The sequence below is a fragment of the Pan troglodytes genome, chromosome 20 (assembly GCF_028858775.2).
Source record: "Pan troglodytes isolate AG18354 chromosome 20, NHGRI_mPanTro3-v2.0_pri, whole genome shotgun sequence".
NCBI lineage: Eukaryota > Metazoa > Chordata > Mammalia > Primates > Hominidae > Pan > Pan troglodytes.
In genome coordinates this window covers 51,494,242-51,521,241 of record NC_072418.2, presented here as the reverse complement: position 1 = coordinate 51,521,241, position 27,000 = coordinate 51,494,242, and the positions used below count along the sequence as shown (strand labels likewise).

Sequence of the window (27,000 nt, the reverse complement as noted above, 5' to 3'; positions counted from 1 at the left end):
TAAAGTGATCCTCCTGCCTCAGTCTCCCAAGCGGCTGGGACTACAGGCGCACACCATCACGCCTGGCTAATTTTTTTTTTTTTTAGAGATGGGGTCTTGCTATGTTGCCCAGGTTGGGCTTGAACTCTTGGCCTCAAGTGATCCTCCTACTTCAGCCTCCCAAAGTGCTGAGATTACAGGCATGAGCCACTATGCCCCGCCTACCCTCTACTTTTCTTCACAGCATTTATTGCCACCAATCATAGTGTCATATTTTTATTTGTTGATTTATTTTCTGGGTTGCCCCAGTACAATGTGAGCTCCATAAAGGGAGACATTTCAGTCTGTCTGGAGAGTTGCAGCCTTCTTTGTTCTTAGAACACTGCCTGGCACATAATATGTGTTTAATAAATACTTGGAGGAGGTGGGGAAGAGAGGAGAAAAAAGGGAAGGAAGAGTTTTTGTTATTTCCCTTTGGTCATTTAAATGCTACTTATTGACCGGGCTCACACCTGTAATCGCAGCACTTTGGGAAGCCGAGGTGGGCAGATCACGAGGTCAAGAGATCAAGACCATCCTGGCCAATACGGTGAAACCTCATCTCTACTAAAAATACAAAAATTAGCTGGGCGTAGTGGCACACGCCTGTAATCCCAGCTACTCAGGAGGCTGAGGCAGGAGAATCGCTTGAACCCAGGAGGCAGAGATTGCAGTGAGCCGAGATCACGCCACTGCACTCCAGCCCGGGCAACAGAGCAAGACTCTGTCTCAAAAAAAAAAAAAGACGGCTCAGTGGCTCACACCTGTAATCCCAACACTTTGGGAGGCCAAGGCTGGTGGGTCATGAGGTCAGGAGTTCAAGACCAGCCTGGCCAAGATGGTGAAACGCTGTCTCTACTAAAAATACAAAAAAAAATAAAAAATAAAAAGAAGTAGCCGCGCGTGGTGGCAGGCACCTGTGATCCCAGCTACTCAGGAGGCTGAGGCAGAGAATTGCTTGAACCCAGGAGTCAGAGGTTACAGTGAGCTGAGATCATGCCACTATACTCCAGCCTGGGCGACAGAGAGACTCCGTCACAAAAAAAAAAAAAAAAAAAAAATAGAGGGGGGTTTGCCATTTTGCCCAGGTTGGTCTCAAACTCAAACACTCAAATTGTATATAATTCACCACTTTAAAGTATACAATTTAGCCAGGCGCGGTGGCTCATGCCTGTAATCCCAGCACTTTGGGAGGCTGAGGCAGGAAGATCGCTTGAGCCCAGGAGTTCAAGACCAGCCTGGGCAACATGATGAAACCCTGTCCCTACAAAAAACACAAAAGTTAGCCAGGCATGGTGGTGCACACTTGTGGTTCCAGCTACTCAGGAGGCTGAGGTTGGGCGGATCATGTGAGTCCAGGAGGTCGAGGCTGAAATGAGCCGAGATTGTACCATCACACTGAAGCCGCAGAGCGAGACCTCCAAAAAAAAAAAAAAAAGTATACAATTTGGTGGTGACCAGCACCTGTAGTCCCAGCACTTTGGGAGGCCAAGGTGGGAGGTTTGATGAGCTGATATTGCACCACTGCACCCCAGCCTGAGTGACAGAGCAAGACCTTGTCTCGAAAAATAAAAATAAAAATGATCAGGTGTGGTGGTTCACGCCTGTAATCCCAGCACTTTGGGAGGCCAAGGCAGAAGGATCACTTGAGATCAGGAGTTCAAGACCAGCCTGGGCAATGTAGCGAGACCCCATCTCTACAAAAAAAAAAAAAAAAAAGAAAGAAAGAAAAAGTAGAGGGTAAAGGGGACAGGGAGGAACAGAACGAGGATGCTATTTCAGCCAGGGAGGTCAGGGAAGGCGAAGTGTTGAGAACTGACCTGGAGGGGAGAGGCTGGGCACCGGGTGGGTATCCCTGGGAGGCTACTTCTGGCAGGGGCACCGCTCTGAACAGACCCGGCCCCACTTTTCCTCCTCCCCTCCTTCTCTATGTGCCTTTCCTGTCCTCTGCCGCACCCCCTCCCCACTCTCCCCAGCCCCCGACGCCCGCAGCCCAGCAGGTACCTGACTTGGGGTAGGTGATGATAAAGATGTCGTCGTCCCGCACATCTTGGGTGTTCTCCGCCAAGCTGATGCTCTCGAGCGAGTACAGGCCGACGGGGAAGGGGACGCCCTTGTACCGGAAGTATTCACCTGGCAACTTCTGGCTGTGGAAAGGTGGGGGAGACGCCATGAGGGAGAGTAGGGAGGTGGGTGCTGGAGTTCTCAGGGTGGCGACACTCGGACCCTGGCAAGGAACTTCCTCCTCAGAGCCTCAGTCCCTCTTCTGTAAAGTGGTGACACTGTCCCTATAAACTTTATAAAGCTGATCAGGCGCAGTGGCACACTCCTGTAATCCCAGCACTTTGGGAGACAGAGGTGGGTGGATCACCTGAGGTCAGGAGTTTGAGACCAGCCTGGCCAACATGGTGAAACCCCGCCTCTACTAAAAAGACAAAAATCAGCCAGGCGTGGTGGCACATGCCTGTAATCCCAGTTACTCCGGAGGCTGAGGCAGGAGAATCGCTTGAACCCAGGAGGTGGAGGTTGCAGTGAGCCGAGATCACGGCACCATTGCACTCCAGTTTGGGCGACAAGAGCGAAACTCCATCTCAAAATATATATAAATATATATATATATATTTTTAATTTTAAAAAGTTAATAAAAAGATACCAGGCGCGGTGGCTCACACCTGTTGTCCCAGCACTTTGGGAGGTCAGGGCGGGTGGATCACGAGGTCAGGAGGTGGAGGTTTCAGTGAGCTGAGATCGCGCCACTGCACTCCAGCTTGGGCAACAGAGTGAGACTTCATCTCAAAAACAAAAACAAAAATTAGCCGGGTGTGGTGGTGGGCACCTGCAATCCCAGCTACTCGGGAGGCTGAGGCAGGATAATTGCTTGAATCCAAGAGGTGGAGGTTGCAGTGAGCCGAGACTGCGCCATTGCACTCCAGCCCAGGGGACAGAGCGAGACTCTGTCTCAAAAAAAAAAAAAAAAAAAAAAAAAAAAAGGTTAAAACAGAGAGTAGCTCATAGTCTGCATTCCATAACTTTGAGCTAAAATTATTATGGCTATTTCATGCAGTAGCAGGCACCACGGGGCCTTATGTGAACTCAGAGGAGGCCTGCCTGGCACAGCCTTGCGCACACAGTAGGCCTTCAATAAACTGCAGTTACTTTGTTCAGTGATGTCATCAGTTATCCCATAGGTTGAGCGTGGGCGTGGAATTAGTGATGATGTCATCGGTTACCAGGCAAATTTAGTCCAGTGGGCAGGCGCAGTGAGGTAATCAGTTTTCAGGAGGATTAGCCACTGAGCCCCTGCTGGGCCTTGGCTGGGCTTCCATAGGTCCTACTTGCCCTTTCTGTGCCTTGGGCAGCGGACTTCACTTCTTTGATCCTCAGTTTCCTCATCTGTTATGTGAGGATAAGAGCAATCTCTGCTTTGAGGTTTTAATCCTACTTGGGGATTCAACGGGATAATATATTTTAAGTGCTTGGCTCCTGATACATTTATCAGGAAACGGAAGCTCTGTTTAGCATTATTTTAGTCTTTGATCTGGCCAACAGCTCCTTGAGGGAGAAATCTCCTTCCCAGCTTACAGGAGAGGAAAACCCAGATGCCAACAAGAAAAGACCCTGTGCCCTTGGAGAGGTCCTGAAGGAATAAATGAATGAATAGGAGGGCATCTTGCCCATTCCTCTTGGCACCTACAATCTCCAAATCGGGGGTCCCTCCCCCACTCCCCAGAGGCCAGGGTGGAGCCCACAGTGCTGGGACTTGTTGGTGTTCAACCAGTGTTTGATTGAATGAGTGTAGGAAGGAAGGAAGGAAGGAATGAAGGGATTTACCAGGATAAAAGGAAAGTCAAAGACACTTATGGCTTTCAGCTGCTGTAGCAGTTCTCAGCCCTGGGTGCTGTGGACACTTTGAAAACTCCTCAAGGGCTGGGCGCAGTGGCTTGCACCTGTAGTCCCAGCACTTTGGGAGGCCAAGACAGGAGGATTACTTGAGGCCAGGAGTTCGAGACCAGCATGAGCAACATAGCGAGAACACTGTCTCTGTTTAAAAATAAAAAATTAGCTGAGTGTGGTAGCATACACGTGTAGTCCCAGCTACTTGGGAGTCTGAGGCGGGAGGATCAATTGAGCCAGGAGTTTGAGGCTGCAGTGAGCTGAGATTGTGCCACTGCACTCCAGCCTGGGTGACAGAGTGAGACCCTGACTCTAGTAACAAACATACAAACAAACCAATTGTCGTGCAGTGGGTGGGGTAGAATTGGGCTCCGCTGTAGCTTCCATTGCTATAGAGAGGACATGGAGCTTCAAGGAGGGAAGCGATTTGACAGTGGCCACACAAGAACTGAACAGAGCTGGGATTTGAACCCAAGCTGTGGTGGCCTCTCAGCCCTGTAGACTCAGTCCCTCCTTCCCCATGAACCCCACAGTCCAGCCAAGACCTCCAAATGCACCGAGCAGTAGTCCTACCTCTGGGCCCCTGGAGCTGCTGTTCCCGCTCCTGGAAATGTCCCCTGACCCTGCCACTCTCTGGGCCTGAGCACAGAGCCAGGACCCCCCTGGGGGTCCCCCTACGTGGCTGCATTCTCGCATTCCTAAAACAGGTACCCTGTGCCTGCTGTCCACCTTGTAAAACAAATCTGGCCCCGGGACGAACTTCTCTACGCCTGGGACGTAGACAAACAGGCCTGTTTGTTCCCACAAAACACGTCCAGGGCCTGGCGTGCTGATATCGCTCGATTTGAGTGGAGGAATGAAAGGGACAATTAAGCCAGCGAGAGGCCAGGGACAGGGACAGCAGACAGAGCTCCTCCGGGTGGGTGGCCACAGCAGGCAGGTGATCACCAGGAATGACTCAGCCTCCTGGAGGGTGAATGGCTCTGCCTGCAAGCCCCCTGGACATGTGATTTTTTTTTTTTTTTTTTTTTTTTTGAGATGGAGTCCTGCTCTGTCACCAGGCTGGAGTACAGTGACACGATCTCAGCTCACTGCAACCTCCGCCTTCCAGGTTCAAGCGATTCTCCTGCCTCAGACTCCTGATTAGCTGGGACTACAGGTGCCTGTTGTCACGCCCAACTGATTTTTGTATTTTTAGTAGACATAGGGTTTCACCATGTTGGCCAGGCTGGTCTCAAACTCCTGACCTCAGGTGATCTGCCTGCCTCAGCCTCCCAAAGTGCTGGAATTCCAGGCATGAGCCACCATGCCCGGCAGACATGCAACTCTTAAAGGCCCAACTTCCCAGCCCTCCTGCCTCCCTCCTCCATGGACTACTGGGTCCTGGTTCCTTCTCTGTCCCTGCATTCCTGCCCACCTCAGGCCTTCTCCTCTCCCTGTGGGCCCTCGACTCAGCCTCCTCCAGGTCTTCTCCGCTGCCCCTCCTCTGCTCCCAGCCCTCCTGTGGCACCTCAGTGCCCTCAGGTCAAAGCCTAGGCCAGTGCCTCCTCCTCTGGCCTCCTTGCTGCAGACGCCAGCTCCAGGCACGCCCATTTTCCACTCTCTGAGTGCCTTTCCCATCTCCTCCTTCCACCTCGACACAGGTCAGATATCACCCTCTTTTTTTTAATTTTTTTTTGAGATGGAGTCTTGCTCTGTTGCCCAGGCTATAGTGTAGTGGTGTGATCTCAGCTCACTGCAACCTCCGCCTTCCTGGGTTCAAGCTATTCTCCTGCCTCAGCCTCCCTAGTAGCTAGCACTACATGTGCATGCCACCACGCCTGGCTAATTTTTGTATTTTTAGTAGAGACGAGGTTTCACTGTGTTAGCCAGGATGGTCTCGGTCTCCTGACCTCATGATCCACCCACCTCGGCCTCCCAAAGTGCTGGGATTACAGGCATGAGCCACCGCTCCCAGCACAGATGTCACCCTCTAAATGCAGACCTTCTAGACCAATAGCCTCCTTGCCCCAGGAGATGGGGCCACAGCCTCCTTAAACCTCTGAATTCCCTCTGCCCATCCCCCTCCAATCCCAGGAAAGGGCCTGGCACCAGGAGGGGAGCCACCTGTACAGAAACTCTATGCCAAGAACATGCATGATCCTAGACTTCTCCCAGAACCTCAGGAAGTGGGTAGTGAGAGGACCACTTCATGCTCCAAGAAATGGAGGCCCAGAGAGGTTAATATAGTCCCCTAAGGTCACACAGCAGCCATCATAGTTTTCATTAAACACAAGTGCAGCCGGGCGTGGTGCCTCATGCCTCTTGTCCTCACCTTTTTCAAGTCTTTGTTCCAAATGTCACCCCTTATCATGAGGGCTACCCTACAGCATCCTGTTTACAGCTAGACCCCCTGCACCCTCTTCCCCTGCTCTGCCTACCATCACACCTGTCACTCACTCCTGAGCTACTCTACAGTTGACATATGACATTGATGGTTTATTGACCATCTTCTCCGCTTGCATGTAAGCTCCATGAGACTGGGAATTTAAAAAATCTGGTGTTTTTTTTTTGTTATTGTTCTGTCTTGTTTGCCAATGTACCTAAAGTACTCTCAGCAGAGCCTGGCAGCAGGGAGGTGCTTGTCAATATTTATTGAAGGACCCAGGCAGGAGGATCGCTTGAAGCCAGGAATTCAAGACTAGCTTGGGCAGGCTGGGCACTGTGGCTCAAGCCTGTAATCCCAGCACTTTGGGAGGCTGAGGTGGGCGGATCGCCTGAGGTCAGGAGTTCAAGACCAGCCTGGCCAACATGGTGAAACCCCATCTCTACTAAAAATACAAAAATTAGCTGGGCACGGTGGTGGGCGCCTGTAATCTCAGCTACTCGGGAGGCTGAGGCAGGAGAATCACTTGAACCCGGGAGGCAGAGGTTGCAGTGTCCTGAGATCACATCACTGCACTCCAGCCTGGGGACAGAGCGAAACTCCATCTCAAAAAAAAAGATAAATAAATAAATAAATAAATTAGCCAGGCATGGTGGCCTGTACCTGTAGTCACAGCTGCTCAGGAAGCTGAGGTGGGAAGATCACTTGAGCCCAGAGTTCAAGGCTACAGGGAGCTATGATCTCACCACTGCGTGCTCCAGCCTGGGTGACAAAGCAAGACCTCATCTCTAAAAATAATAATAGGCCAGGTGTGGTGGCTCATGCCTATAATCCCAGCACTTTGGGAGGCTGAGGTGGGCGGATCACCTGAGGTCAGGAGATCGAGACCATCCTGGCTAACATGGTGAAACCCCGTCTCTACTAAAAATACAAAAAATTAGCCGGGCGTGGTGGCGGGTGCCTGTAGTCCCAGCTACTCGGGAGGCTGAGGCAGGAGAATCTTGAACCTGGGAGGCAGAGGTTGCAGTGAGCCGAGATCGCGCCACTGCACTCCAGCCTGGGGAACAGAGTGAGACTCTGTCTCAGAAAACAAAAACAAAAACAAAAACAGAAAACAAAAACCAGCAAAAACCAGAGTCACTCTCCCTTCTGGGTGTTTGTCCAAGAGAAATGGAAGCCTATATGTTCAAACCAACATCTACACTTGACCCTCATCTACACTCATGTTTATAGCCACTGTACTCATAATTGCCAAACCCTGGGAACAGCTCAAACGTCCTTGCATGGGTAAGTGGATAAACAGCAGTATGTCTGTGCCATGCGATACTACCCAGCGATGAAAAAGAACTGGCCGGGCTCGGTGGCTCACGTCTGTAATCCCAGTACTTTGGGAGGCTGACGCAGGCAAATCACCTAAGGTCAGGAGTTTGAGACCAGCCTGGCCAACATAGCAAAACCCCGTCTCTAATAAAATACAAAAATTAGCTGGGTATGGTGGTGCACGCCTGTAATCCCAGCTTTTTGGGAGGCTGAGGCAGGAGAATCACTTGAACCTGGGAGGTGGAGGTTGCAGTGAGCCCAGATCACGCCATTGCACTCCAGCCTGGGCAACAAGAGTGAAACTCTGCCTCAGGAAAAAAAAAAAAAGAACAAACCGGCGGTTCCCACAGCCACAGGGAAGGCTCTCCCAGGCATTGCACTGAGTGAAAGAGCCAGACTTGGAAGGTAAACTCTGTGTAATTCCATCTCTGTGACTGTGGTTGGCCGAATCACAGCCTCCAATGATGTTGTCGTCCTAATCCTTGAAATCTGAGACTGTGTTCCACAAATGGCCAAACGGACTTTGCAGATGTGATTAACAATCTTGACGAGGTGGCTCATGCCTCTAATCCCAGCACTTTAGGAGACGGGTGGATCACTTGACATCAGGAGTTTGAGACCAGCCTCGGCAACATGGCGAAACCCCATCTCTACTAAAAATACAAAATTAGCCAGGCGTGGTGGCGCATGCTTATAATCCCAGCTACTCAGGAGCCTGAGGCAGGAGAATCACTTTAACCTGGGAGGCGGAGGTCACGGTGAGCTGGGATCATGTCACTGCACTCCAGCCTGGGTGACAGAGTGAGTCCGTGTCTCAGAAAAAAAAAAAAATCCTGAGGCCAGGCATGGTGGCTCATGCCTGTAATCCCAACACTTTGGGAGGCCTAGATGGGAGGACTGCTTGAGGCCAGGAGTTCAAGACCAGCCTGGGCTACACAGAGCGAGACCCCAATCTCTTTAAAAAATAAGAAAAAAAAGAAAGAAAACTCCTGGGCTCAAGCGATCCTCCCACCTCAGCCTCCTAAAGTGCTGGGATTACAGATAGATGTCACTGAATCCAGTGAGTTGCAATTTTAGATAAAAATTTATCTAAAATTTATCATATATATATATATATATATATATATATTTTTTTTTTTTTTTTTGAGACGGAGTCTCGCTCTGTCGCCCAGGCTGGAGTGCAGTGGCGCGATCTTGGCTCACTGCAAACTCCGCCTCCTGGATTCCCGCCATTCTGCTGCCTCAGCCTCCTGAGTAGCTGGGACTACAGGCGCCCGCCACCACGCCCTGCTAATTTTTTGTATTTTTAGTAGAGACAGGGTTTCACCACGTTACCCAGGATGGTCTCGATCTCCTGACCTTGTGATCTGCCCGCCTCAGCCTCCCAAAGTGCTGGGATTACAGGCGTGAGCCACCACGCCCAGCCTAAAATTTATCTAACATTTAATCTAAAATTTGTCATTTATCTAAATGCTAAACGCTGCTAGAACAGTGGCGTCAGGGAGGCCCCTCTGGGAACTCGACATCTGAGCAAAGACTGAAGGTAGCGAGAGAGGGAGCGGTGTGTGGGGACCAGAAGGAAAAGTGCGCGCAAAGGAAGTGAGCGGTGGGCTGCTGGGATTCTGGGGTCTGAGTGGGGCTGGAGCTGGGGGGCCCTGAGCGGCCCACTCTTCCAGGAATGCGATCGGACAGCAGGAGGGATTTCTCAGCAGCCCTGGCGGTGCCGCTGACTCACTGCCGGCGTCTGTGATCAACTCGCCTTTGGAGAGAGAGCATTGCCAAGACTCCCCCACCACCAGCCTGAGCTGGGTTCAATGCGCTTCACTCCCAGGACGCGCCAAGCAGCGTCCCGGCGCCCTGCCCTGCCTCTGTCCGGGCTGTTCTCCCCGCCAGGCTCTCCCTCACTTGGAGCCCATCTGGGCAGGCGTCCCCAGCTCAACCTCTCAGCAGGATGACTCACCCTTGGCCGTGGCGCAGAGATACTCTCTTGGCAGGAGTGTGACTGGCATAACCTCTTAGGGAGATCGTTTGGGAACATTTACAGGATTCAAGGCCAGCTCCTTCTCTGTCTTCAGGGCTTGGGTCTTCCCTGACCACCTTGGCTAAAGCAAGAGACCTCCCACCCCGTGCACATTACTGCCCATCTCCGCATCCTGCTGGCCTCTTTTGCGGCCCTTTTTAATACTTTTTTTTTTTTTTTTTTGAGACAGAGTCTCACTCTGTTGCACAGGCTGGAGTGCAGTGGCTTGATCTTGGCTCACTGCACCGTCGACCTCCACCCTCCGGCTCCTGGGCTCAAGCGATCCTCCCACCTCAGTTTCCCCAGTAGCTGGGACTACAGGTGTGTGCCACCACACTCAGCTAATTCTTAAATTTTTTGTAGAGACAGGGGTCTCGCTATGTTGCCCAGACTGGTCTTGAACTCCTGGGCTCGTGGGATTCTCCTGCCTTGGCCTCCCAAAGTGCTGGGATTACAGGCATAAGCCACCGTGCCCTGCTTATTTTTATTTTTTGGATACAGGGCCTTGCTCTGTTGCTCAGGCTGGAGTGCAGTGATGCGGTCACAGCTTACTGCAGCCTCAGTCTCCTAGGCTCAAGTGATTTTCCTGCCTCAGCCTAGCCTCCTGAGTAGCTGGAACTACAGGCATACACCACCACACCTGGCTAATGTTTACATTTTTTGTAGAGATAGAGTCTCACCACATCGCTCAGGTTGGTCTTGAACTCCTGGGCTCAAGCGACCCTCCCACTTCAGCCTCCCAGAGTGCTGGGGTTACAGGCGTGAGCCACCGCACCTGGTCTGTTGCCTTCTTTAAATCTGCCTTCCTCACTAGCAGGAGAGCTGGGAAGTGGCAGAATTTTTCCCTGTACCATGTCTTTCCTACCTTAAAAGCCAATGTCCGACACACGGGTAACACTGTGTTCTTTTGTTGTTGCTGTTGAGACGGAGTCTCGCTCTGTCGCCCAGGCATGATCTTGGCTCACTGCAACCTCTGCCTTCTGGGTTCAAGCGATTCTCCTGCCTCAGACTCCTGAGTAGCTGAGATTACAGGCGTGCGCCACCACGCCTGGCTAATTTTTGTATTTTTAGTAGAGACGGGATTTCTCCATGTTGGTCAGGCTGGTCTCAAACTCCTGACCTCGTGATCTGCCCGCCTCAGCCTCCCAAAGTGCTGGGATTACAAGTGTGAGCCACCGTGCCTGGTTAAATACTGTGTTCTCTTTGCCAGATCCCCAAATGAACCTGACCCCCGAGAAACATAAGGAATAGACAGATGCCCTTGAGGAAGCGCGCAGTGAAATATATCCCAGGGCGATCATGGCAATGATGTTCCAAGAGGGGCCAGAAACAATAGGGTACGGGGTAAATGAGTCTGGACCTGGAAAAACGCTGGAATTCAGCCACTCAAAAGGAGTTTACATCTTGACAGGGACTTGGGTTATACATGCATCTCTCCCTCTCCCTCTCTTTTTTTTTTTTTTTTTTTTTTTTGAAACAGAGTCTTGCTCTATCGCCCAGGTTGGAGTGCAGTGACACAATCACGGCTCACTGCAACTAGCACCTCCCAGGTTCAAGCAATTCTCATGTCTCAACTTCCCAAGTAGCTGGGATTACAGGTGTGTGCCAACACGTCCCTCTAATTTTTTTTTTTTTGACAGAGTCTCACTGTGTCACCAAAGCCGGAGTGCAGTGACACAACTTCGGCTCACTGCAACCTCTGCCTCCCGGGTTCAAGTGATTCTCTCATCTCAGCCTCCTGACTAGCTGGGATTACAGGAGCACACCACAACGCCCAGCTAATTTTTTATATTTTAGTAGAGATGGGGTTTTACCACGTTGCCCAGGCTGGTCTGGAACTCCCGAGCTCAGGCAATCCACCCGCCTCAGCCTCCCAAAATGCTAGAATTACAGGTGTGAGCCACCATGCCTGGCACATCCCTTGAATTTTTGTATTTTTAGTAATGATGGGGTTTTGCCATGTTGGCCAGGATGGTCTCGAACTCCTGGCCTCAAGCAACCCACCAGCCTTGGCCTCCCAAAGTGCTGGGTTTACAGGCATGAGCCATTGTGCCCAGCCGTACATATATTTCTCAAAATGAGCACACTTTAGGCTGGGTGCGGTGGCTCGTGCCTGTGATCCCAGCATTTTGGGAGCTCAAATGCTCCCAAAATGGGAAGCAAAGTGGGAAGATCGCTTGAGCCTAGGAGTTTGAGACAAGCCTAGACAACATAGTGAGACTCCGTCTCTACAAATAACAATAAAAAATTTAGGCTAGGTGCGGTGGCTCACACCTGTAACCCAGCACTTTGGGAGGCCAAGGCAGGCAGATCACGAAGTCAGGAGTTCGACACCAGGAGTTCGAGACCAGCCTGGCCAACAGAGTGAAACCCCGTCTCTACTAAAAATACGAAAATAGCTGGGTGTGGTGGTGTGCGCCTGTAGTCCCAGCTACTTGGGAGGCTGAGGTGGGAGAATCACTTGAACCCAGGAGGCGGAGGTTGCAGTGAGCCAAGACCATGCCATTGCACTCCAGCCTGGGTAACAGAGTGAGACTCCGTCTAAAAAAAAAAAAAAATAGGCTGGTGTGGTGGCATGTGCCTGTTTTCTCAGCTACTTGGGAGGCTGAGGTGGAAGGATTGCCTGAGCTGGGGAGGTGGAGGCTTCAGTGAACTGTGGTTGTACCACTTAGGTGACAGGGCAAGATCCTGTCTCAAAAACAAACAAACAAACAAACAAAAAACTAGCACACTTTAGATTTATGTGGTTTACTGTAGGTAAACTTCTATTAAAACAAACAAACAAACAAAACCACTAGCTAGGTGCAGTGGCTCACATCTGTAATCTCAGCACTTTGGAAGGCTGAGGCAGGCAGATCACCAGAGGTCAGGAGTTTGAGACTAGCCTGGCCAACATGGCAAAACCCCATCTCTACTAAAAATACAAAAATTAGCCGGGCGTAGTGGTGCACACCTGTAATCCCAGCTACTCGGGAGGCTGAGGCAGAAGAATCGCTTGAATCTGGGAGGTGGAGGTTGCAGTGAGCCGAGATCTAGCCATTGCACTTCAGCCTAGGTGACAGAGGGAGATTCCATCTCTCTCTCTTTCCATCTCTCTGTCTCTCTCTCTCTCTCACAGACATACACACAAACACACACACACACACACACACACACCCATAAACAAATACTGAAGTAGTTAATAATATGCAGCCTGGAATGTTTAGGGTGAAACATTCAGATGTCTGTAACTTACTTTGAAATGCATCAAAAGTAAGGATTAGGCCGAGCACTGTGACTCATGCCTGTAATCCCAGCTCTTTGGGAGGCCTACGGAGGCGGGTCATCTGAGATCAGGTGTTTGAGACCAGCCCGTCTAACATGGCGAAACCCTGTCTCTACTAAAAAAAACAAAAATTAGGCTGGGCTCAGTGGCTTATTCCTGTAATCCCAGCACTTTGGGAGGCTGAGGCAGGTGTATCATCAGTCCAGGCATTCAAGACCAGCCTGACCAATATAGTGAAACACAATCTGTACTAAAAATACAAAAATTAGCCGGGCATGGTGGCACGCACCTGTAGTCCCAGCTACTCGGGAGGCTGAGGCAGAAGAATCGCTTGAACCTGGGAGGCAGAGGTTGCAGTGAGCCAAGATCACGCCATTGCACCGTAGCCTGGGCAACAGAGTGAAACCCCATCTCAAAACAACAACAACAACAAACCCAGAAGGATTGATAGATGGCTAGAGGGATGCAAAGATCTGTGATAAAACAAGTACTATATAATAAAATTTAAGTGTATCCTGAAAGGGACACTGTAAAAAAGAAAAAAATTTTAAAAATTAAAAAAAACCCAAATTTTAGTGGTGGTGGGCATAGGGGTGTTCATGGGGTAATCCTTCCATTGTTCTTCTAAGTTCCTCTTTTTTTCTTTCTTTTTTTTTTTTTTTTGAGACGGAGTCTCGCTCTGTCGCCCAGGCTGGAGTACTGTGGCGCAATCTCAGCTCACTGCAAACTCTGCCTCCCGGGTTCACGCCATTCTCCTGCCTCAGCCTCCCGAGTAGCTGGGACTACAGGCACCCGCCACCATGCCCGGCTAATTTTTTGTATATTTATAGAGACAGGGTTTCACCGTGTTAGCCAGGATGGTCTCGACTTCCTGACCTCGTGATCCGCCTGCCTCAGCCTCCCAAAGTGCTGGGATTACAGGCGTGAGCCACCGCGCCCGGCCATGTTCTTGTAAGTTTCGAAAAATTTCATAATAACAGGTTGGGAGGAGGAGGTGGCATTTATTTGGCAAGATGTCTGAGATATTACAAAGAACAGAAAAGCAAGGGTGGAACCAGACAGAAAGTCATATCTTAGTTATGCAAAAAAGGAATCTGGGCACAGTGGCTCACATCTGTAATCACAGCACTTTGGGAGGCTGAGGTGGGAGGATTGCTTGAGCCTAGGAGTTCTAAACTGCAGTGATCTATGATGGGGCCACTGCACCTTTTGAGATGGAGTCTCGCTCTGTCGCCCAGGCTGGAGTGCAGTGGTGTGATCTCGGCTCACTGCAACCTTGCCTCCTGGGTTCAAGCGATTCTCCTTCCTCAGCCTCCCAAGTAGCTGGGACTACAGGCATCTGCCACCACGCCCAGCTAATTTTTTGTATTTTTAGTAGAGACAGGGTTTCACCGTGTTAGCCAGGCTGGTCTCGATCTCTGGACCTCGTGATCCGCCCGCCTCGGCCTCCCAAAGTGCTGGGGTTTCAGGCGTGAGCCACTGCACCCGACCTATTTTTTTATTGTTATTTTTATTTTTTGAGACAGAGTCTTGCTCTGTCGCCAGGCTGGAGTGCAGTGGTGCTATTTCGGCTCACTGCAACCTCCACCTCCTGGGTTCAAGCGATTCCCCTGCCTCAGCCTCCCAAGTAGCTGGAACTTCAGGCACCTGCCACCACGCTTGGCTCATTTTTTGTGTGTATTTTAGTAGAGATGGGGATTCACCATGTTGGCCAGGATGGTCTCGATCTCCTGACTTCGTGATCAACTCACCTCAGCCCAGTCTTCTTCTTCTTCTTCCTCTTCTTTTGTTTTGTTTTGTTTTTTTTTTTTTTTGAGAGGAAGTCTCTGTTGCCCAGGCTGGAGTTCAATGGCGTCAACTTGGCTCACTGCAACCTTGCCTCCCAAGTTCAAACGATTCTCCTGCCTCAGCCTCCCGAGTAGCTGGGATTACAGGCATGTGCCAACACGCCCAGCTAATTTTTGTATTTTTAGTAGAGATGCGGTTTCGCCATGTTGGTCAGGCTGGTCTTGAACTCCTGGCCTCAAGTGATCCACCCACCTCGGCCTCCCAAAGTGCTGGGATTACAAGTGTGAGCCACGGCGCCTGCGCCCCGGCCTGCATCTTGTCTCAATCAGTCCCTGCCCTGTCCCCAGAGGCCACCCCTCTACGTCCCCCACCGTACAGATTGCATCAGCCCAGTCTTGCATGTTCTGGAACTGACATCTTACACAAGAGGTTCTTTGGTGTTTTGGTTGTTTTTGCCTAGCATAATGTTTCTGACATTTTCCGTGTCTGTGTATACATTAGAGCTTGTTCCCGTTTTGCGGCTGAGTAGAATTCCACTGCATAAATAAATTCACAATGTGTTGATCCAGTCCTCTGTTAATGGACACCTCGGCGGTTTCCAGGTCAGGCTATTACTCCCAAAGCTGCCACAGTTGTTCCTGTCTTTGTGGGAACCGGCGTTCTCATTTCTCTTGGGCAAATAACTAGGAACAGAATTGCTAGGTCACAGAGTGGATATCATATGATTTGCATTGTAGTAGCTGTAAAGTAGGTTTTAAGATCCGATAGGAGGCTGGGTGCGGTGGCTCAGTCCCCTGTAATCCTACCACTTTGGGAAGCCAAGGCGGGAGAATGGCTTGAGCCTGGGAGTTCAAAATCAGCTTGGGCAACATAGCAAGACCCTGTCTCCACAAAAAATCTATTTTAATAAAATTTTATATTTTAAAAAAAGATCTGGTAGGGAAAGTTCCCCCTTAACTTTTTTTTTTCTTGCCAATTCCTGCACACTTTAAGTCTATATAAATATCAGCTGGTCATGGTGGCTCACGCCTGTAATCCCAGCACTTTGGGAGGCCGAGGCAGGCGGATCACTTAAGGTTGGGAGTTCAAGACAAGCCTGACCAACATGGTGAAACCCCATCTCTACTAAAAATACAAAAATTAGCTGGGTATGGTGGTACATACCTGTAATCCCAGCTACTTGGGAGGCTGAGGCAAGAGAATTGCTTGAACCTGGGAGGCAGTGGTTGCAATGAGCTGAGATCGCGCCACTGCACTCTGGACTGGGTGAGGAAGTGAGACTCTGTCTCAAAAAATAAATAAATAAATAAAGTCTATATAAATATTGCATATATCCTCAAAACAAGTAAAACTGTGATCTATAAATAATAAAATAATAATAAAAATCCATATAAACATTCATATGATTTTTTATTTCTATTTATGTATTATTTTGAGACAGAGTCTCACTCCTTCACCCAGGCTGCAGTACAATGGTGTGATCTCGGCTCACTGCAACCTCTACCTCCCGGGGTTCAAGCAATTCTCCTGCCTCAGCCTCCCCAGTAGCTGGGATTGCAGGTGTATACCACCACGCTTTGCTAATTTTTTTTTTTTTTTTGAGACAGAGTTTCGCTCTTGTTGCCCAGGCTGGAGTGCAATGGTGCCATCTCAGCTCACTGCAACCTCCACCTCTGGGGTTCAAGTGATTCTTCTGCCTCAGCCACCCAAGTAGCTGGGATTACAGGCACGTGCCACCATGCCTGGCTAATTTTTTGTATTTTTAGTAGAAACAGGGTTTCACCATGTTAGCCAGGCTGGTCTTGAACTCCTAACCTCAGGTGATCCGCCCGCCTCAGCCTCCCAAAGTGTTGGGATTACAGGCATAAGCCACCACACCTGGCCTAATTTTTGTATTTTTGGTAGAGACAGGGTTTCGCCATGTTGGTCAGGCTGATCTCAAACTCCTGACCTCAAGTGATCCTCCTGCCTTGGCCTCCCAAAGTTCTGGGATTGCAGGCGTGAGCACTGAGCCCGGCTAATTATTGTGTTTTTAGACATGGGGTTTTGCCATGTTGACCAGGCTGGTCTTGAACTCCCGACCTCAGGTGATTCGCCTGCCTCAGCCTCCCAAAGTGCTGTGATTACAGGCATGAGCCACTGCACCCAGCCATTTTGGAGAAGAGGGGAGTGGGGCTCTGGGATGTAGAGCATCTCACCTACATCTGCCTGATGGGGAACATACGTTAGGTTCGAGGTCCCTGGCTCTGTCCCTTGAAGCCTGACAGTCTCACCGCAGGCCCTGCCCGTCCGAGTCCCGCTGTAGCTGGGCTGCCAGTGTTCCGTTCTCACTGTCCAGTTTGGCTTGTTCCCTGAATGTCGCATGCTCCACTACACCACGGAACCGCACCCTGCGTGACGCCTGTCGCCTGGGGCTCTTCACTTTTTTCTCTCCTCCTTTTTCTCAAACACCTCCTCTCTCTCTCCCTTCCAGCATACCTTTATTATTTATTTATTTTATCTTAATTAATTTATTTATTTTATCTATCTATTTATTTATTTATTTTGAGACAGTGTTTCGCTCTTGTTGCCCAGGCTGGAGTGCAACGGCACGATCTCGGCTCACTGCAACCTCTGCCTCCCAGGTTCAAGCGAGTCTCCTGCCTCAGCCTCGCAGAGTGGCTGGGATTACAGGCATGTGCCACCACGACCGGCTACTTTTGTATTTTTAGTAGGACGGGGTTTCTCCACGTTGGTCAGGCTGGTCTGGAACTCCCGACCTCAGGTGATCCGCCTGTCTCGGCCTCCCAAAATGCTGGGATTACAGGCATGAGCCACCACACCGGGCCCGAATTTATTTTTTTGAGACAAGATCTTGCTCTGTCTCCCAGGCTGGAGTGCAGTGGTGCGATCTCAGCCCCACAGCAACCTCCGTCTCCTGGGTTCAAACAATCCTCCTGCCTCAGCCTCCCGAGTAGCTGGGATTACGGGCGCCCACCACCACACCTGGCTAAGTTTTATTTTTTTTATTTTTGAGACGGAGTTTTGCTCTTGTTGCCCAGGCTGGAGTGCAATGGCAGGATCTTAGCTCACTGCAACCTCTGCCTCCCGGGTTCAAATGATAGGCCCACCTCGGCCTCCCAAAGTGCTGGGATTACAGATGTGAGCCAGCACGGCTGTCCTAATTTCTGTATATTTACTAGAGATGGGGTTTCACCATGTTGGCCAGGCTGGTCTTGAACTCCTGACCTCCAGGGATCCACACGTCTCGGCTTCCCAAAGTGCTGGGATTATAGGCATGAGCCACCACACCCAGCCTCATTGACAATTTTTGAAATTGACTATATGTGGAAATGATATTTCAGATAGATTAGATATGTGATTAAAATTAATTTCACTTGTTTCTTTTGTTTTTTTTTTAAAAGGTGGCTACGAGAAAATGTTTTCCTGTGGGCTCACGGTATATATCTATGGAGGGTGGCCAGAGTCATGGAAACCATAAGGGTGACAAGTCCCCCCGAGAAGAAATGGCCACTGAGGGGCAGCCTCTGACTGCAGTTCCAAGCCCCTGTTGGATTCCTTTCTCTGGCATGAGGGTTATGAGTGGGGCCTCAGTTTTCCCATCTGTAAAATGGGCATTGTAACACTGGGACCACACAGGGCTGTCGTGAAGACTCAATGAGCTCATCCCCACACAGCCTTCAGCACAGGGCCTGGCTCAGGGCAGATGCTCAGGAAGCTCGTCATTATTATCATTCCTCACCCATCCCCTCCCTTCCTAGCATTCGAGTTTCTGGCTCAGCAGCGGTCTCAGAACTGGGGAAGGAGGAAAGAGAGAAGCACAAATGCTGAGTCAGCTGCGAGCCCAGGTCAGGCCCTTCCCCGGTCATTGCCCGTTTCACAGACGCTCAACCCTGAGGGCAGTCCTTTCTACCAGGAGGGTCCCAGCTCCTGAGCCATAGGGGCAGCATTCGAACCCAGGACTGCCTTCCTGTGGGCATTCTTCTTTTCTTTTTAATTTTTTTTTTTTTTTTTTTTTTTAAAGAGAGATGAGGGTTTGCTATGTTGCCCAGGCTGGTCTTGAACTCCTGGCCTCAAGCAATCCTCCCGCCTCGCCCTCCCAAAGTGTTGGGATTACAGGCGTGAGCTGTGGCACCTGGCCCCTGCAGGCTTTCTTGCCTGCGGTGTCACGGTCCCCACTACAGATCCTTGGGGCTCTGGTCCCCACGTATGTAACCGGCCACACCTCTCTTAGGGCCTCCACTCCAGGCCTCCTGGCAAGGCGAGGGTCTCCCTTCTCAGCCTGGCATTTATTCCATGTCATGGGTGACCCACTGGGTCCCACATTTCCTCCTCCAGACCCTCCAGATGGCAAACTGAGCTGCTTAGTTCTTTCCAAATGGGTCCTGAACTCAGCTGGCCAGCATGGCGAAACCCTGTCTTTATCAAAAATACAAAAATTAGCTAGGCGTGGTGGCACATGCCTGTAATCCCAGCTACTTGGGAAGCTGAGGCAGGAGAATCGCTTGAACCCAGGAGGCGGAGGTTGCAGTGAGCTAAAATCACGCCACTGCTCTCCAGCCTGGGCGACAGAGCAAGACTCTGTCTCCAAAACAAAACACAAAACCAAATGGGTCCTGAACTCTGAACATCACCACTTCCAACCTTTCCTCTGCCAGTCCGTACACAGGCCCACCAGGCACAACTGCCTCCCCCCACCCCAAAGAGCGAGTGGAAAGGAAAACGCATCCTGTCCCTCACTCTTCAAGGCTGAGTCCCTCGTCAGGGGCTGGGTGGAGAAGGAGGGAACCGTGAGCATCTTTTTCCACTTCTCCCCAAGTCCCCGCATCCGCTAGTGCTGGCCCCGAAGCCCCTCTCCCTAGTCTGCCTGCCCAAATCTCACCCAGCGGGGAGGCAATGCCTTATTATTTCTTAATTGTTTGAAACCCCTTGATCAGCCCCTGTCTCAGAAAAAGCAGCTTCAGGCCAGGCGCGGTGGCTCACACCTGTAATCCCAGCACTTTGGGAGGACGAGGCGGGTGGATCATCCGAGGTCAGGAGTTCGAGACCAGCCTGACCTATATGGTGAAACCCCGTCTCTATTAAAAATACAAAAATTTAGCCAGGCGTGGTGGCGCACGCCTGTAGTCCCAGCTACTCAGGAGGCTGAGGCAGGAGAATCGCTTGAACCCGGGAGGCGGCTGTTGCAGTCAGCCGAGATGGTGCCACTGCACTCCAGCCTGGGCAACCAGAGTGAAACTCTGTCTCAAAAAAAAAAAAAGAAAGAAAAGAAAAGAAAAGAAAAAGCAGCCTCGTGACTGGCAGGGCTTTGGCCATAAAATCATTCATGTGGCTCAGCCCTCCCTAAGGAAGGTGGGGCCGGGGTTGTAAAACCAGAGCTGGCCCCTCCTCGCCCTCCCCGCCAATAAGAGGCAGAGATCAGAAGGTGCCGGCGCCAGGGACTCCCGAGATCAGAGCGCGGGGAGGAGCGGCCATCGCAGCTCTCCTTGGCTGCCCGAGGCGCCCCAGGTCCAAAGGCCGGCGTGGCTTCTCTGGCCTTGACACTCTCCGTAGCCCAGCACGCAGGGAATGGAAGGAAACGCCTGGAACCGCAGAGCGTCTGCTACGCCTCCTGTCTGGGCTGAGTCTCCCTCCCGGATCTCGCTCCTTCCGGGTCTTGCTCATCCCCAAGTTCCCCATCCAGGGCGTGATACAGTCAGGCTTCCCTGGTTCAAATCCTGGCTACGCCCTGCTTGGCAGCTGTGTGACCCTGGGCAAGTCACTCAACCTCTCTGGGCCTCACCTCTTACAGGGGATGATAGTAGTTAAAATGGGTTAATCTCCGACGGCTGTAAGGATTAGATGAGGTAATACAGACAGCACTCAACAGGTTGAGAACAACTTCAAGGATGTTACAGGGATTATAACATCCTGGGCTTGTCAGCCTACTGGGTCAGCAGCCCATCCTGCCTACCGCCTGTGCCAAATGTTTTCCTCTTACTATTTTATTTTTTTAAATTTTTTTAATTTTAATTATTTTTTGAGACAGAGTTTCACTCTTGTTGCCCAGGCTGGAGTGTAATGACATGATCTCGACTCACCACAACCTCCGCCTCCTGGGTTCAAGCGATTCTCCTGCCTCAACCTCCCGAGTAGCTGGGATTACAGGCATGCGCCACCATGCCCGGCTGATTTTTTTCTATTTTTAGTAGAGACGGGGTTTCTCCATGTTGGTCAGCCTGGTCTCGAACTATCGACCTCAGGTGATCTGCCCACCTCGGCCTCCCAAAGTTCTGGGATTACAGGCGTGAGCCACCATGCCCGGCCTCTTATGATTTTAATTTAGCCCTTATTATCCTTTTTAGTCCTTTTTACATACAAGACCACATGGAACACATATTAAATTTCTTTTTTTTTTTTTTTTTTTTGAGATGGAGTTTCAATCCTGTCACCCAAGCTGGTGTGCAGTATGTGATCTCAGCTCACTGCAACCTCCGCCTCCTGGGTTCAAGCAACTCTCCTGCCTCAGCCTCTCGAGTAGCTGGGACTACAGGCAAGTGCCACCACGCCTGGCAAATTTTTGTGTTTTTAGTAGAGACGGGGTTTTACCATGTTGGCCAGGCTGGTCTTGAACTCCTGACCTCAAGTGATCCGCCCACTTCAGCCTCCCAAAGTGCTGGGATTACAGGCATGAGCCACAGAGCCCGATCTCACATATTAAATTTCTAAAGCATAATTCATAACGAACCCCATAAACTAGAACATTCTGAGCGATGCATCTTGCTGATATCTCTGGGCCCCTTCCTGTGGCATCTACCCTTCCCTTGAGCTGCTATCGTGAATTAAATTCTGGTCAATTCCTTGTTTGGTTTTTATTTAATTTTTTTAGAGACGGGGTCTTGCTGTGTTGTCCAGTCTGGTCTTGAACTCTTCACCTCAAATGATACTCCTGCCTTGGCCTCCCAAAGTACTGCAATGGACAGGAGCCACCATGCCTGGCCTAGGACAACTTTTTTTTTTTGAGACAGAGTCTTGCTCTGTTGCCCAGGCTGGAGTACAGTGGCAGGATCTCAGGTCACTGCAACTTCTGCCTCCTGGGTTCAAGCGATTCTCCTGCCTTAACCTCCTGAGTAGCTGAGATTACAGGTGTGTGGCACAACTCTGGCTAATTTTTTTATTTTTAGTACAGATGGGGTGTCACCATGTTGGCCAGGCTGGTCTTGAACTCCTGACCTCAAGTGATCCACCTGCCTCGGCCTCCCAAAGTGCTGGCATTACAGGTGTGAGCCACTGAGCTGGCAACTCTTTTTTTTTTTTTTTTAAATCACATATGCGTGTATTCTGAAACAATAGTTTCTCTCCCTGGGGGTGCTTAAAGAACGAACCATTTGAGAGCCACTCAGGTCTGCTGCAGGATGGCCCACCACGGGGAGTTTCCACTGCAGCTGGCCCTCTTCTGACCCAGCTGCCCCTTACTCTCATGAAGCCACCTCTGTCCCTGTGCCCCAACCATTCCCTTTCCCAGCACTCCCTGCCCCTCCTCCCCGTCTGCTAACCCTGACTCATCCTGGAAGCTCCGGCTCAGAGGTTGCTTAATGGAGCCTCCATTCATTCATTCATTCTTGACGTCCTTTTCACAAATTTCCTACATTCATTTCCTATCCACGAACAGGCCAATATTTTGGTGCCACGGGGCAGATTTGAAGCTAGACCAGCGTGATCAGGGACCTGGGACCTGGCGTGGGTGTCTGCCTGCATTCTCTCATTCCCCTGGCCAAAAATCCTAAATTGCCCGTGTTGAATCTTAATGCCTGAGAAGTTTGGCAAAGGAAGGAGAGAGGGCAGAGGTCAGCCCAGGCAAAGGACACTGCGCTGGTGCACGCAAAGTCCCGAAAGTGGTGAAACCCTTTCTCTACTAAAGATATAAAAATTAGGCCGGGCGCGGTGGCTCACACCTGTAATCCCAGCACTTTGGGAGGCCGAGGTGGGCACATCACCTGAGGTCAGGAGTTCAAGACCAGCCTGGCCAACATGGTGAAACCCCGTTTCTACTAAAATACAAAAAATTAGCCGGGCATGGTAGAGTGTGCCTGTAATCCCAGCTACTCAGGAGGCTGAGGCAGAAGAATCGCTTGAACCTGGGAGGCTGAGGTTGCAATGAGCCAAGTTCGCATCACTGCACTCCAGCCTGGGTGACAGAGCAAGACTCCATCTCCAAAAAAAAACAAAAATTAGCTGGGTGTGGTGGCGCATGCCTGTAATCCCAGCTACTCTGGAGGCTGAGGCAAGAGAATCACTTGAATCCAGAAGGCAGAGATTGCAGTGAGCCGAGATTGTGCCACTGCACTCCAGTGTGAGCCACAGAGCAAGGCTCTGTCTCAAAAGAGAGAGAGAGGGGGGGAGAGAGAGAGAGAGAGAGAGAGAGAGAAGATGTCTCTGGGATCCCTATGGAATGAGCCAGATAAGCAAAGGCACTGTGGCAGGGAACAAGCGTGGCCAGGGAATTCAAAGTAATAGAGTAGATAGGCCGGGCGCGGTGGCTCACGCCTGTAAGCCCTGCACTTTGGGAGACCAAGGCGGGTGGATCACCTGAGGTCAGGAGTTCGAGACCAGCCTGGCCAACATGGTGAAATCCTGTCTCAACTAAAAATATAAAAATTAGCCAGGCATGGTGGCGGGTGCCTGTAATCCCAGCTACTTGGGAGGCTGAGGCAGGAGAATCGCTTGAACCTGGGAGGCCGAGGTTGCAGTGAGCCGAGATCGTGCCACTGCACTCCAGCGTGGGCGACAGAGCGAGACTCTGTCTCAAAAAAATAATAGTAATAATATTAACTGGGCGCAGTGGCACGCACCTGTCATCCCAGCTACTCGGGAGGCTAGAACCTCAGAGCGCCCGCTTCACCTCCCATCTGGGCTGAGTCTACCTCCTGGATCTCGCTCCTTCCTGGTCTTGCTCATCATCCCTAAACTCCCTGTCCAGGGCATGATAACAGTCAGGCTTCCCTGGTTCAAATCCTGGCCGTGCCCTGCTTGGCAGCTCTGTGACCCTAGGCAAGTCACTCAACCTCTCTGGGCCTCATCTCTGACACAGGATGACAGCAGTCAAAGTGGGTTCATCTCAGATGGCTGTGAGGATTAGATGAGGTAATACACCTGAACCTGGGAGGCGGAGGTTGCAGTGAGCCGAGATCGTTCCACTGCACTCCAGCCTGGGTGACAGAGCCAGATTCAGTCTCAAAAAAAAAAAAAAAAAAAAAAAAAAGTAGTAGAGTAGCTGGAATGCAGGTGAGGAGGCTGGGGGGGCGGGGTGGGTGAGGGCTGGGCGCTGAGGAATTCACTGGATGGCTGGGAGGAGGGGAGGAGCAGCCTGGGACAGCCAAGGCTGGAGTGGTGAGGTTGGGGGGAGATGAGGAGGCCTGAGCTGGGGCTGTGGCAACCGAGAGGAAGAACCAGGGCAGAGAGTCACGGGACAGGGGTGGGGGTTGGGGACTGACAGGCTGGGGGCGAGCAGAGGGGGAAGTCGGGGCCAGGAGAAGCCCTGTGGATCTGAGCCAGTGATGGGGAGGGGACATCCCTGAGATGGGCAACCTGGGAGGAGGTGCGAATCTGGGGGGGTACGTGGCGTATCTGAGGGGGTCTGGGAGGGGCACATCCAGAAGGAAGTGGGCCCCAGGGGGATGCTCCAGCAGGCTCGCTGGGGAGAGGCACGCTTCCAGGCCTAGGGGATTCCAGAAGTACCTGGAAGTTTGAGGTCCTAAGGGCACCCCCCCAGGGCGCTGCAGCCATCAGGGCTGGAGGAGTCTTGCAGGGGAGGGCTATTCTCCCCGACGATGACGAAACCGAGCTTTGCAGAGGGTCAATGACTAAACCAAGGTCACCCACTTAGTGAGGTCACTCAGGGCGTTTTATGACCAGCTGGCAGGGCCGTCGCAGAGATAAAAAAGGCTCCCATGTGCCTGGCTGGGGTGGGGGTGAGGCCTTCCCAGAGGCGGGAACCCTGGAGGCGAGCTGGTTTATCTGTTTATCTCTGGAGGGAAGAATTGCAGAACTCAGAAGGCCTGGATTAGACAATGTTGAGTAGAGAATGCTGGGGCCTCCCTCACGCAGAACTGGGCCAGCCTGGTCACAGCTGTCAGCCCAGGAGGCCCAGAGACATCAGGAAGCTTGTCTAGGTCACACAGCAATCAGGATTGAACTGCTCCTGTCTCTGGAGTCCCAGGCACCCAGGAAGGCCTCTTCATGCCCCAGCTTCTGGCTGAGGGAGGGGAGGGGAGGGCCTGAAACAGTGGAATGAAATGAGGCGGCCAGGCGTGGTGGCCCACGCCTGTAATCCCAGCACTTTGGGAGGCCGAGGCAGGTGGATCACCTGAGGCAAGGAGTTCAAGAACAGCCTGGCCAACATGGTGAAACCCTTTCTCTACTAAAAATACAAAAATAAAATTAGCTGGGCATGGTGGCGGGCTCCTGTAATCCCAGTTACTTGGGAAGCTGAGGCTGGAGAATCACTTGAACCTGGGACGCAGAGGCTGCAGTGAGCTGATATCGTGCCATTGCACTCCAGCCTGGGCAACAAGAGCGAAACTCCATTTCAAAAAAAAATAAAATAAAATAAGAAAGGAATGAGGCAACTGGGCTGAGAACAGGTCTTGGTTGTCTCCCTCCTCACAGCCCACGGTGGCTGGAGGGGCCCAGGCTGCCAGGAAGGTCTCACTTGGCAAGAGTGCAAGATACGAGGGGTTGGAGATTGTCTCAGCAGTTTGCTGTGTGATCTGGGGCAGGCTGCCTGCCCTCTCTGGGCCTCTGCGCTCCCCTAAAAGATGGAGCCACGGGGAGGGGTGTAAAGGGGACATCACCAAGGCTGTGAGGAGCAGGAGAAACCACAGGCTCTGGCGTGAGACAGACCGGGTTCAGATTTGCTTCTAGCTGCGTAATTGCGGTCATGTCGCGTTCCCTCCCAGCCTCAGTTTCCCCATCTGGAAAGCAGGTACTGTCAAAGTGTCTGACTCATCCCCAGGAACAGGGAGTCACGCTGAGCTCATGGAGGTGGGCAGTGCTCTGCCCTAACCACTGTTAGGAGACCTGAAGAGTCCAGAGCCTGCCCTCTCCGCCCCAAGTGCCCTAGAACACAGCTTCTCCCTCTGGGGGTCTCAGCAGCATCCCAGTCTCTCCCATTTCACCCCCAAGCACCCCCGTTATTTCAGGGCTTGCATGGGGTGTCCTGGGTACTACAGGCTGTTGTGTTTCCTGAGCAACTACTATGCACCAAGCTGCCTGCTCTCTTCCACTGCTCTATCAGGGAGACACAGGGCTTGTGGGCCCCTTTGACAGACAGAAAAACTGAGGCCGGGAGAGGGACAGGGACACCCCAGGCATCCCCGCTGGTGACTCAACACGGTCGGGTCCTCACTCCCTTCTCAGGAGGGACCTATACACCACACTGGATGCCCCAGCCCAGCCCAGCCCCTCCAGCTAAGTCTGGGCCAGGCCTGTGGCTGCGGGTGGCTGGAGGCCACCCTTGCCACAGGCCCCGGCTCCCCCAAACAGCCACCTCCTCCCTGGGATCTCCTGCCTCCTGCCCAGGTCTGGGCCTCACCTGATTTCCGAGATGTCATCTTCATAGGTGTCCCACAAGCCCGGGATCTGGGGCTCGGCGGGCCCGTCCATGGCAGGTGGGTGAGGGTGGGGAGGGGAGGACGAGCAGGGAGCAGGCGGCACAGAGGCCAGGTGTGCGCAGCGACAGCGTCTGCCACCTGGGGAGCCCGCCAGGTGCCTACTCCGTGCCCGGCCCAAGGGGAGGGGCAGCACCCAGCCGGTTCTCCCAGCTGCTACCCACGCCTCCAACAGCGGGGAGAGGCCAGAGGGAGCCACCCTGCTCTGAGGGTGGGGAGGAGCAGTGATGGGCACGTCCTGGCGTCTGGTGCTCAGCTGGGGGCAGAGTCCAGGGGGTCAGTGCCAAGCCCACGCCAGAACCTTCCGGGCTGGCAGTTCTGGGCCTGTGGGCACCCACCTGGAGCCCACGTTGCTCATTTGGGAAATGGCGCTGATCTCGCCCATCTCAGCGAGTTCATTCATTCATTCATTCACTCATTCATTCCTTTATTCATTTGAGAAATATTTACTGAGCATCTCCTGTCTGCCAGGCGCTGTTCCAAGCACTAGGCCACCGCTGGGGAAGGGGCAGACAGAAACTTGCCCTCACGGGCTGACGCTTAAGGGGCACCCTGGAAACAGACACAGGGACAGAGGCACAGCCAGGACCATGGCAGCACAGACAGGGCGGGAGCCAGGGAGAGAGGGAGAGGGCAGAGGGCATGGGAGACAGAGACCAGGAGGGGACTGAGATGCACAGGG

The 27,000-nt window shown here is 51.9% G+C and overlaps 1 protein-coding gene across 1 annotated transcript in view; it reads right to left on the bottom strand.

Annotated features, from left to right (window-relative positions):
• Positions 1-26,413, bottom strand: part of SULT2B1 (sulfotransferase family 2B member 1) — a 48,348-nt gene extending 21,935 nt beyond the window's left edge. Inside the window, exons 1-2 of the mRNA XM_001171142.7 lie at positions 26,243-26,413; positions 2,023-2,165 (exon numbers count right to left, since the gene is read on the bottom strand). Coding sequence (XP_001171142.1) covers positions 2,023-2,165; positions 26,243-26,313 — 214 coding nt within the window. The 5' untranslated portion in view covers positions 26,314-26,413. The remainder of the gene's footprint in view (positions 1-2,022; positions 2,166-26,242) is intronic.
• Between the last annotated feature and the right edge of the window lie 587 nt (positions 26,414-27,000).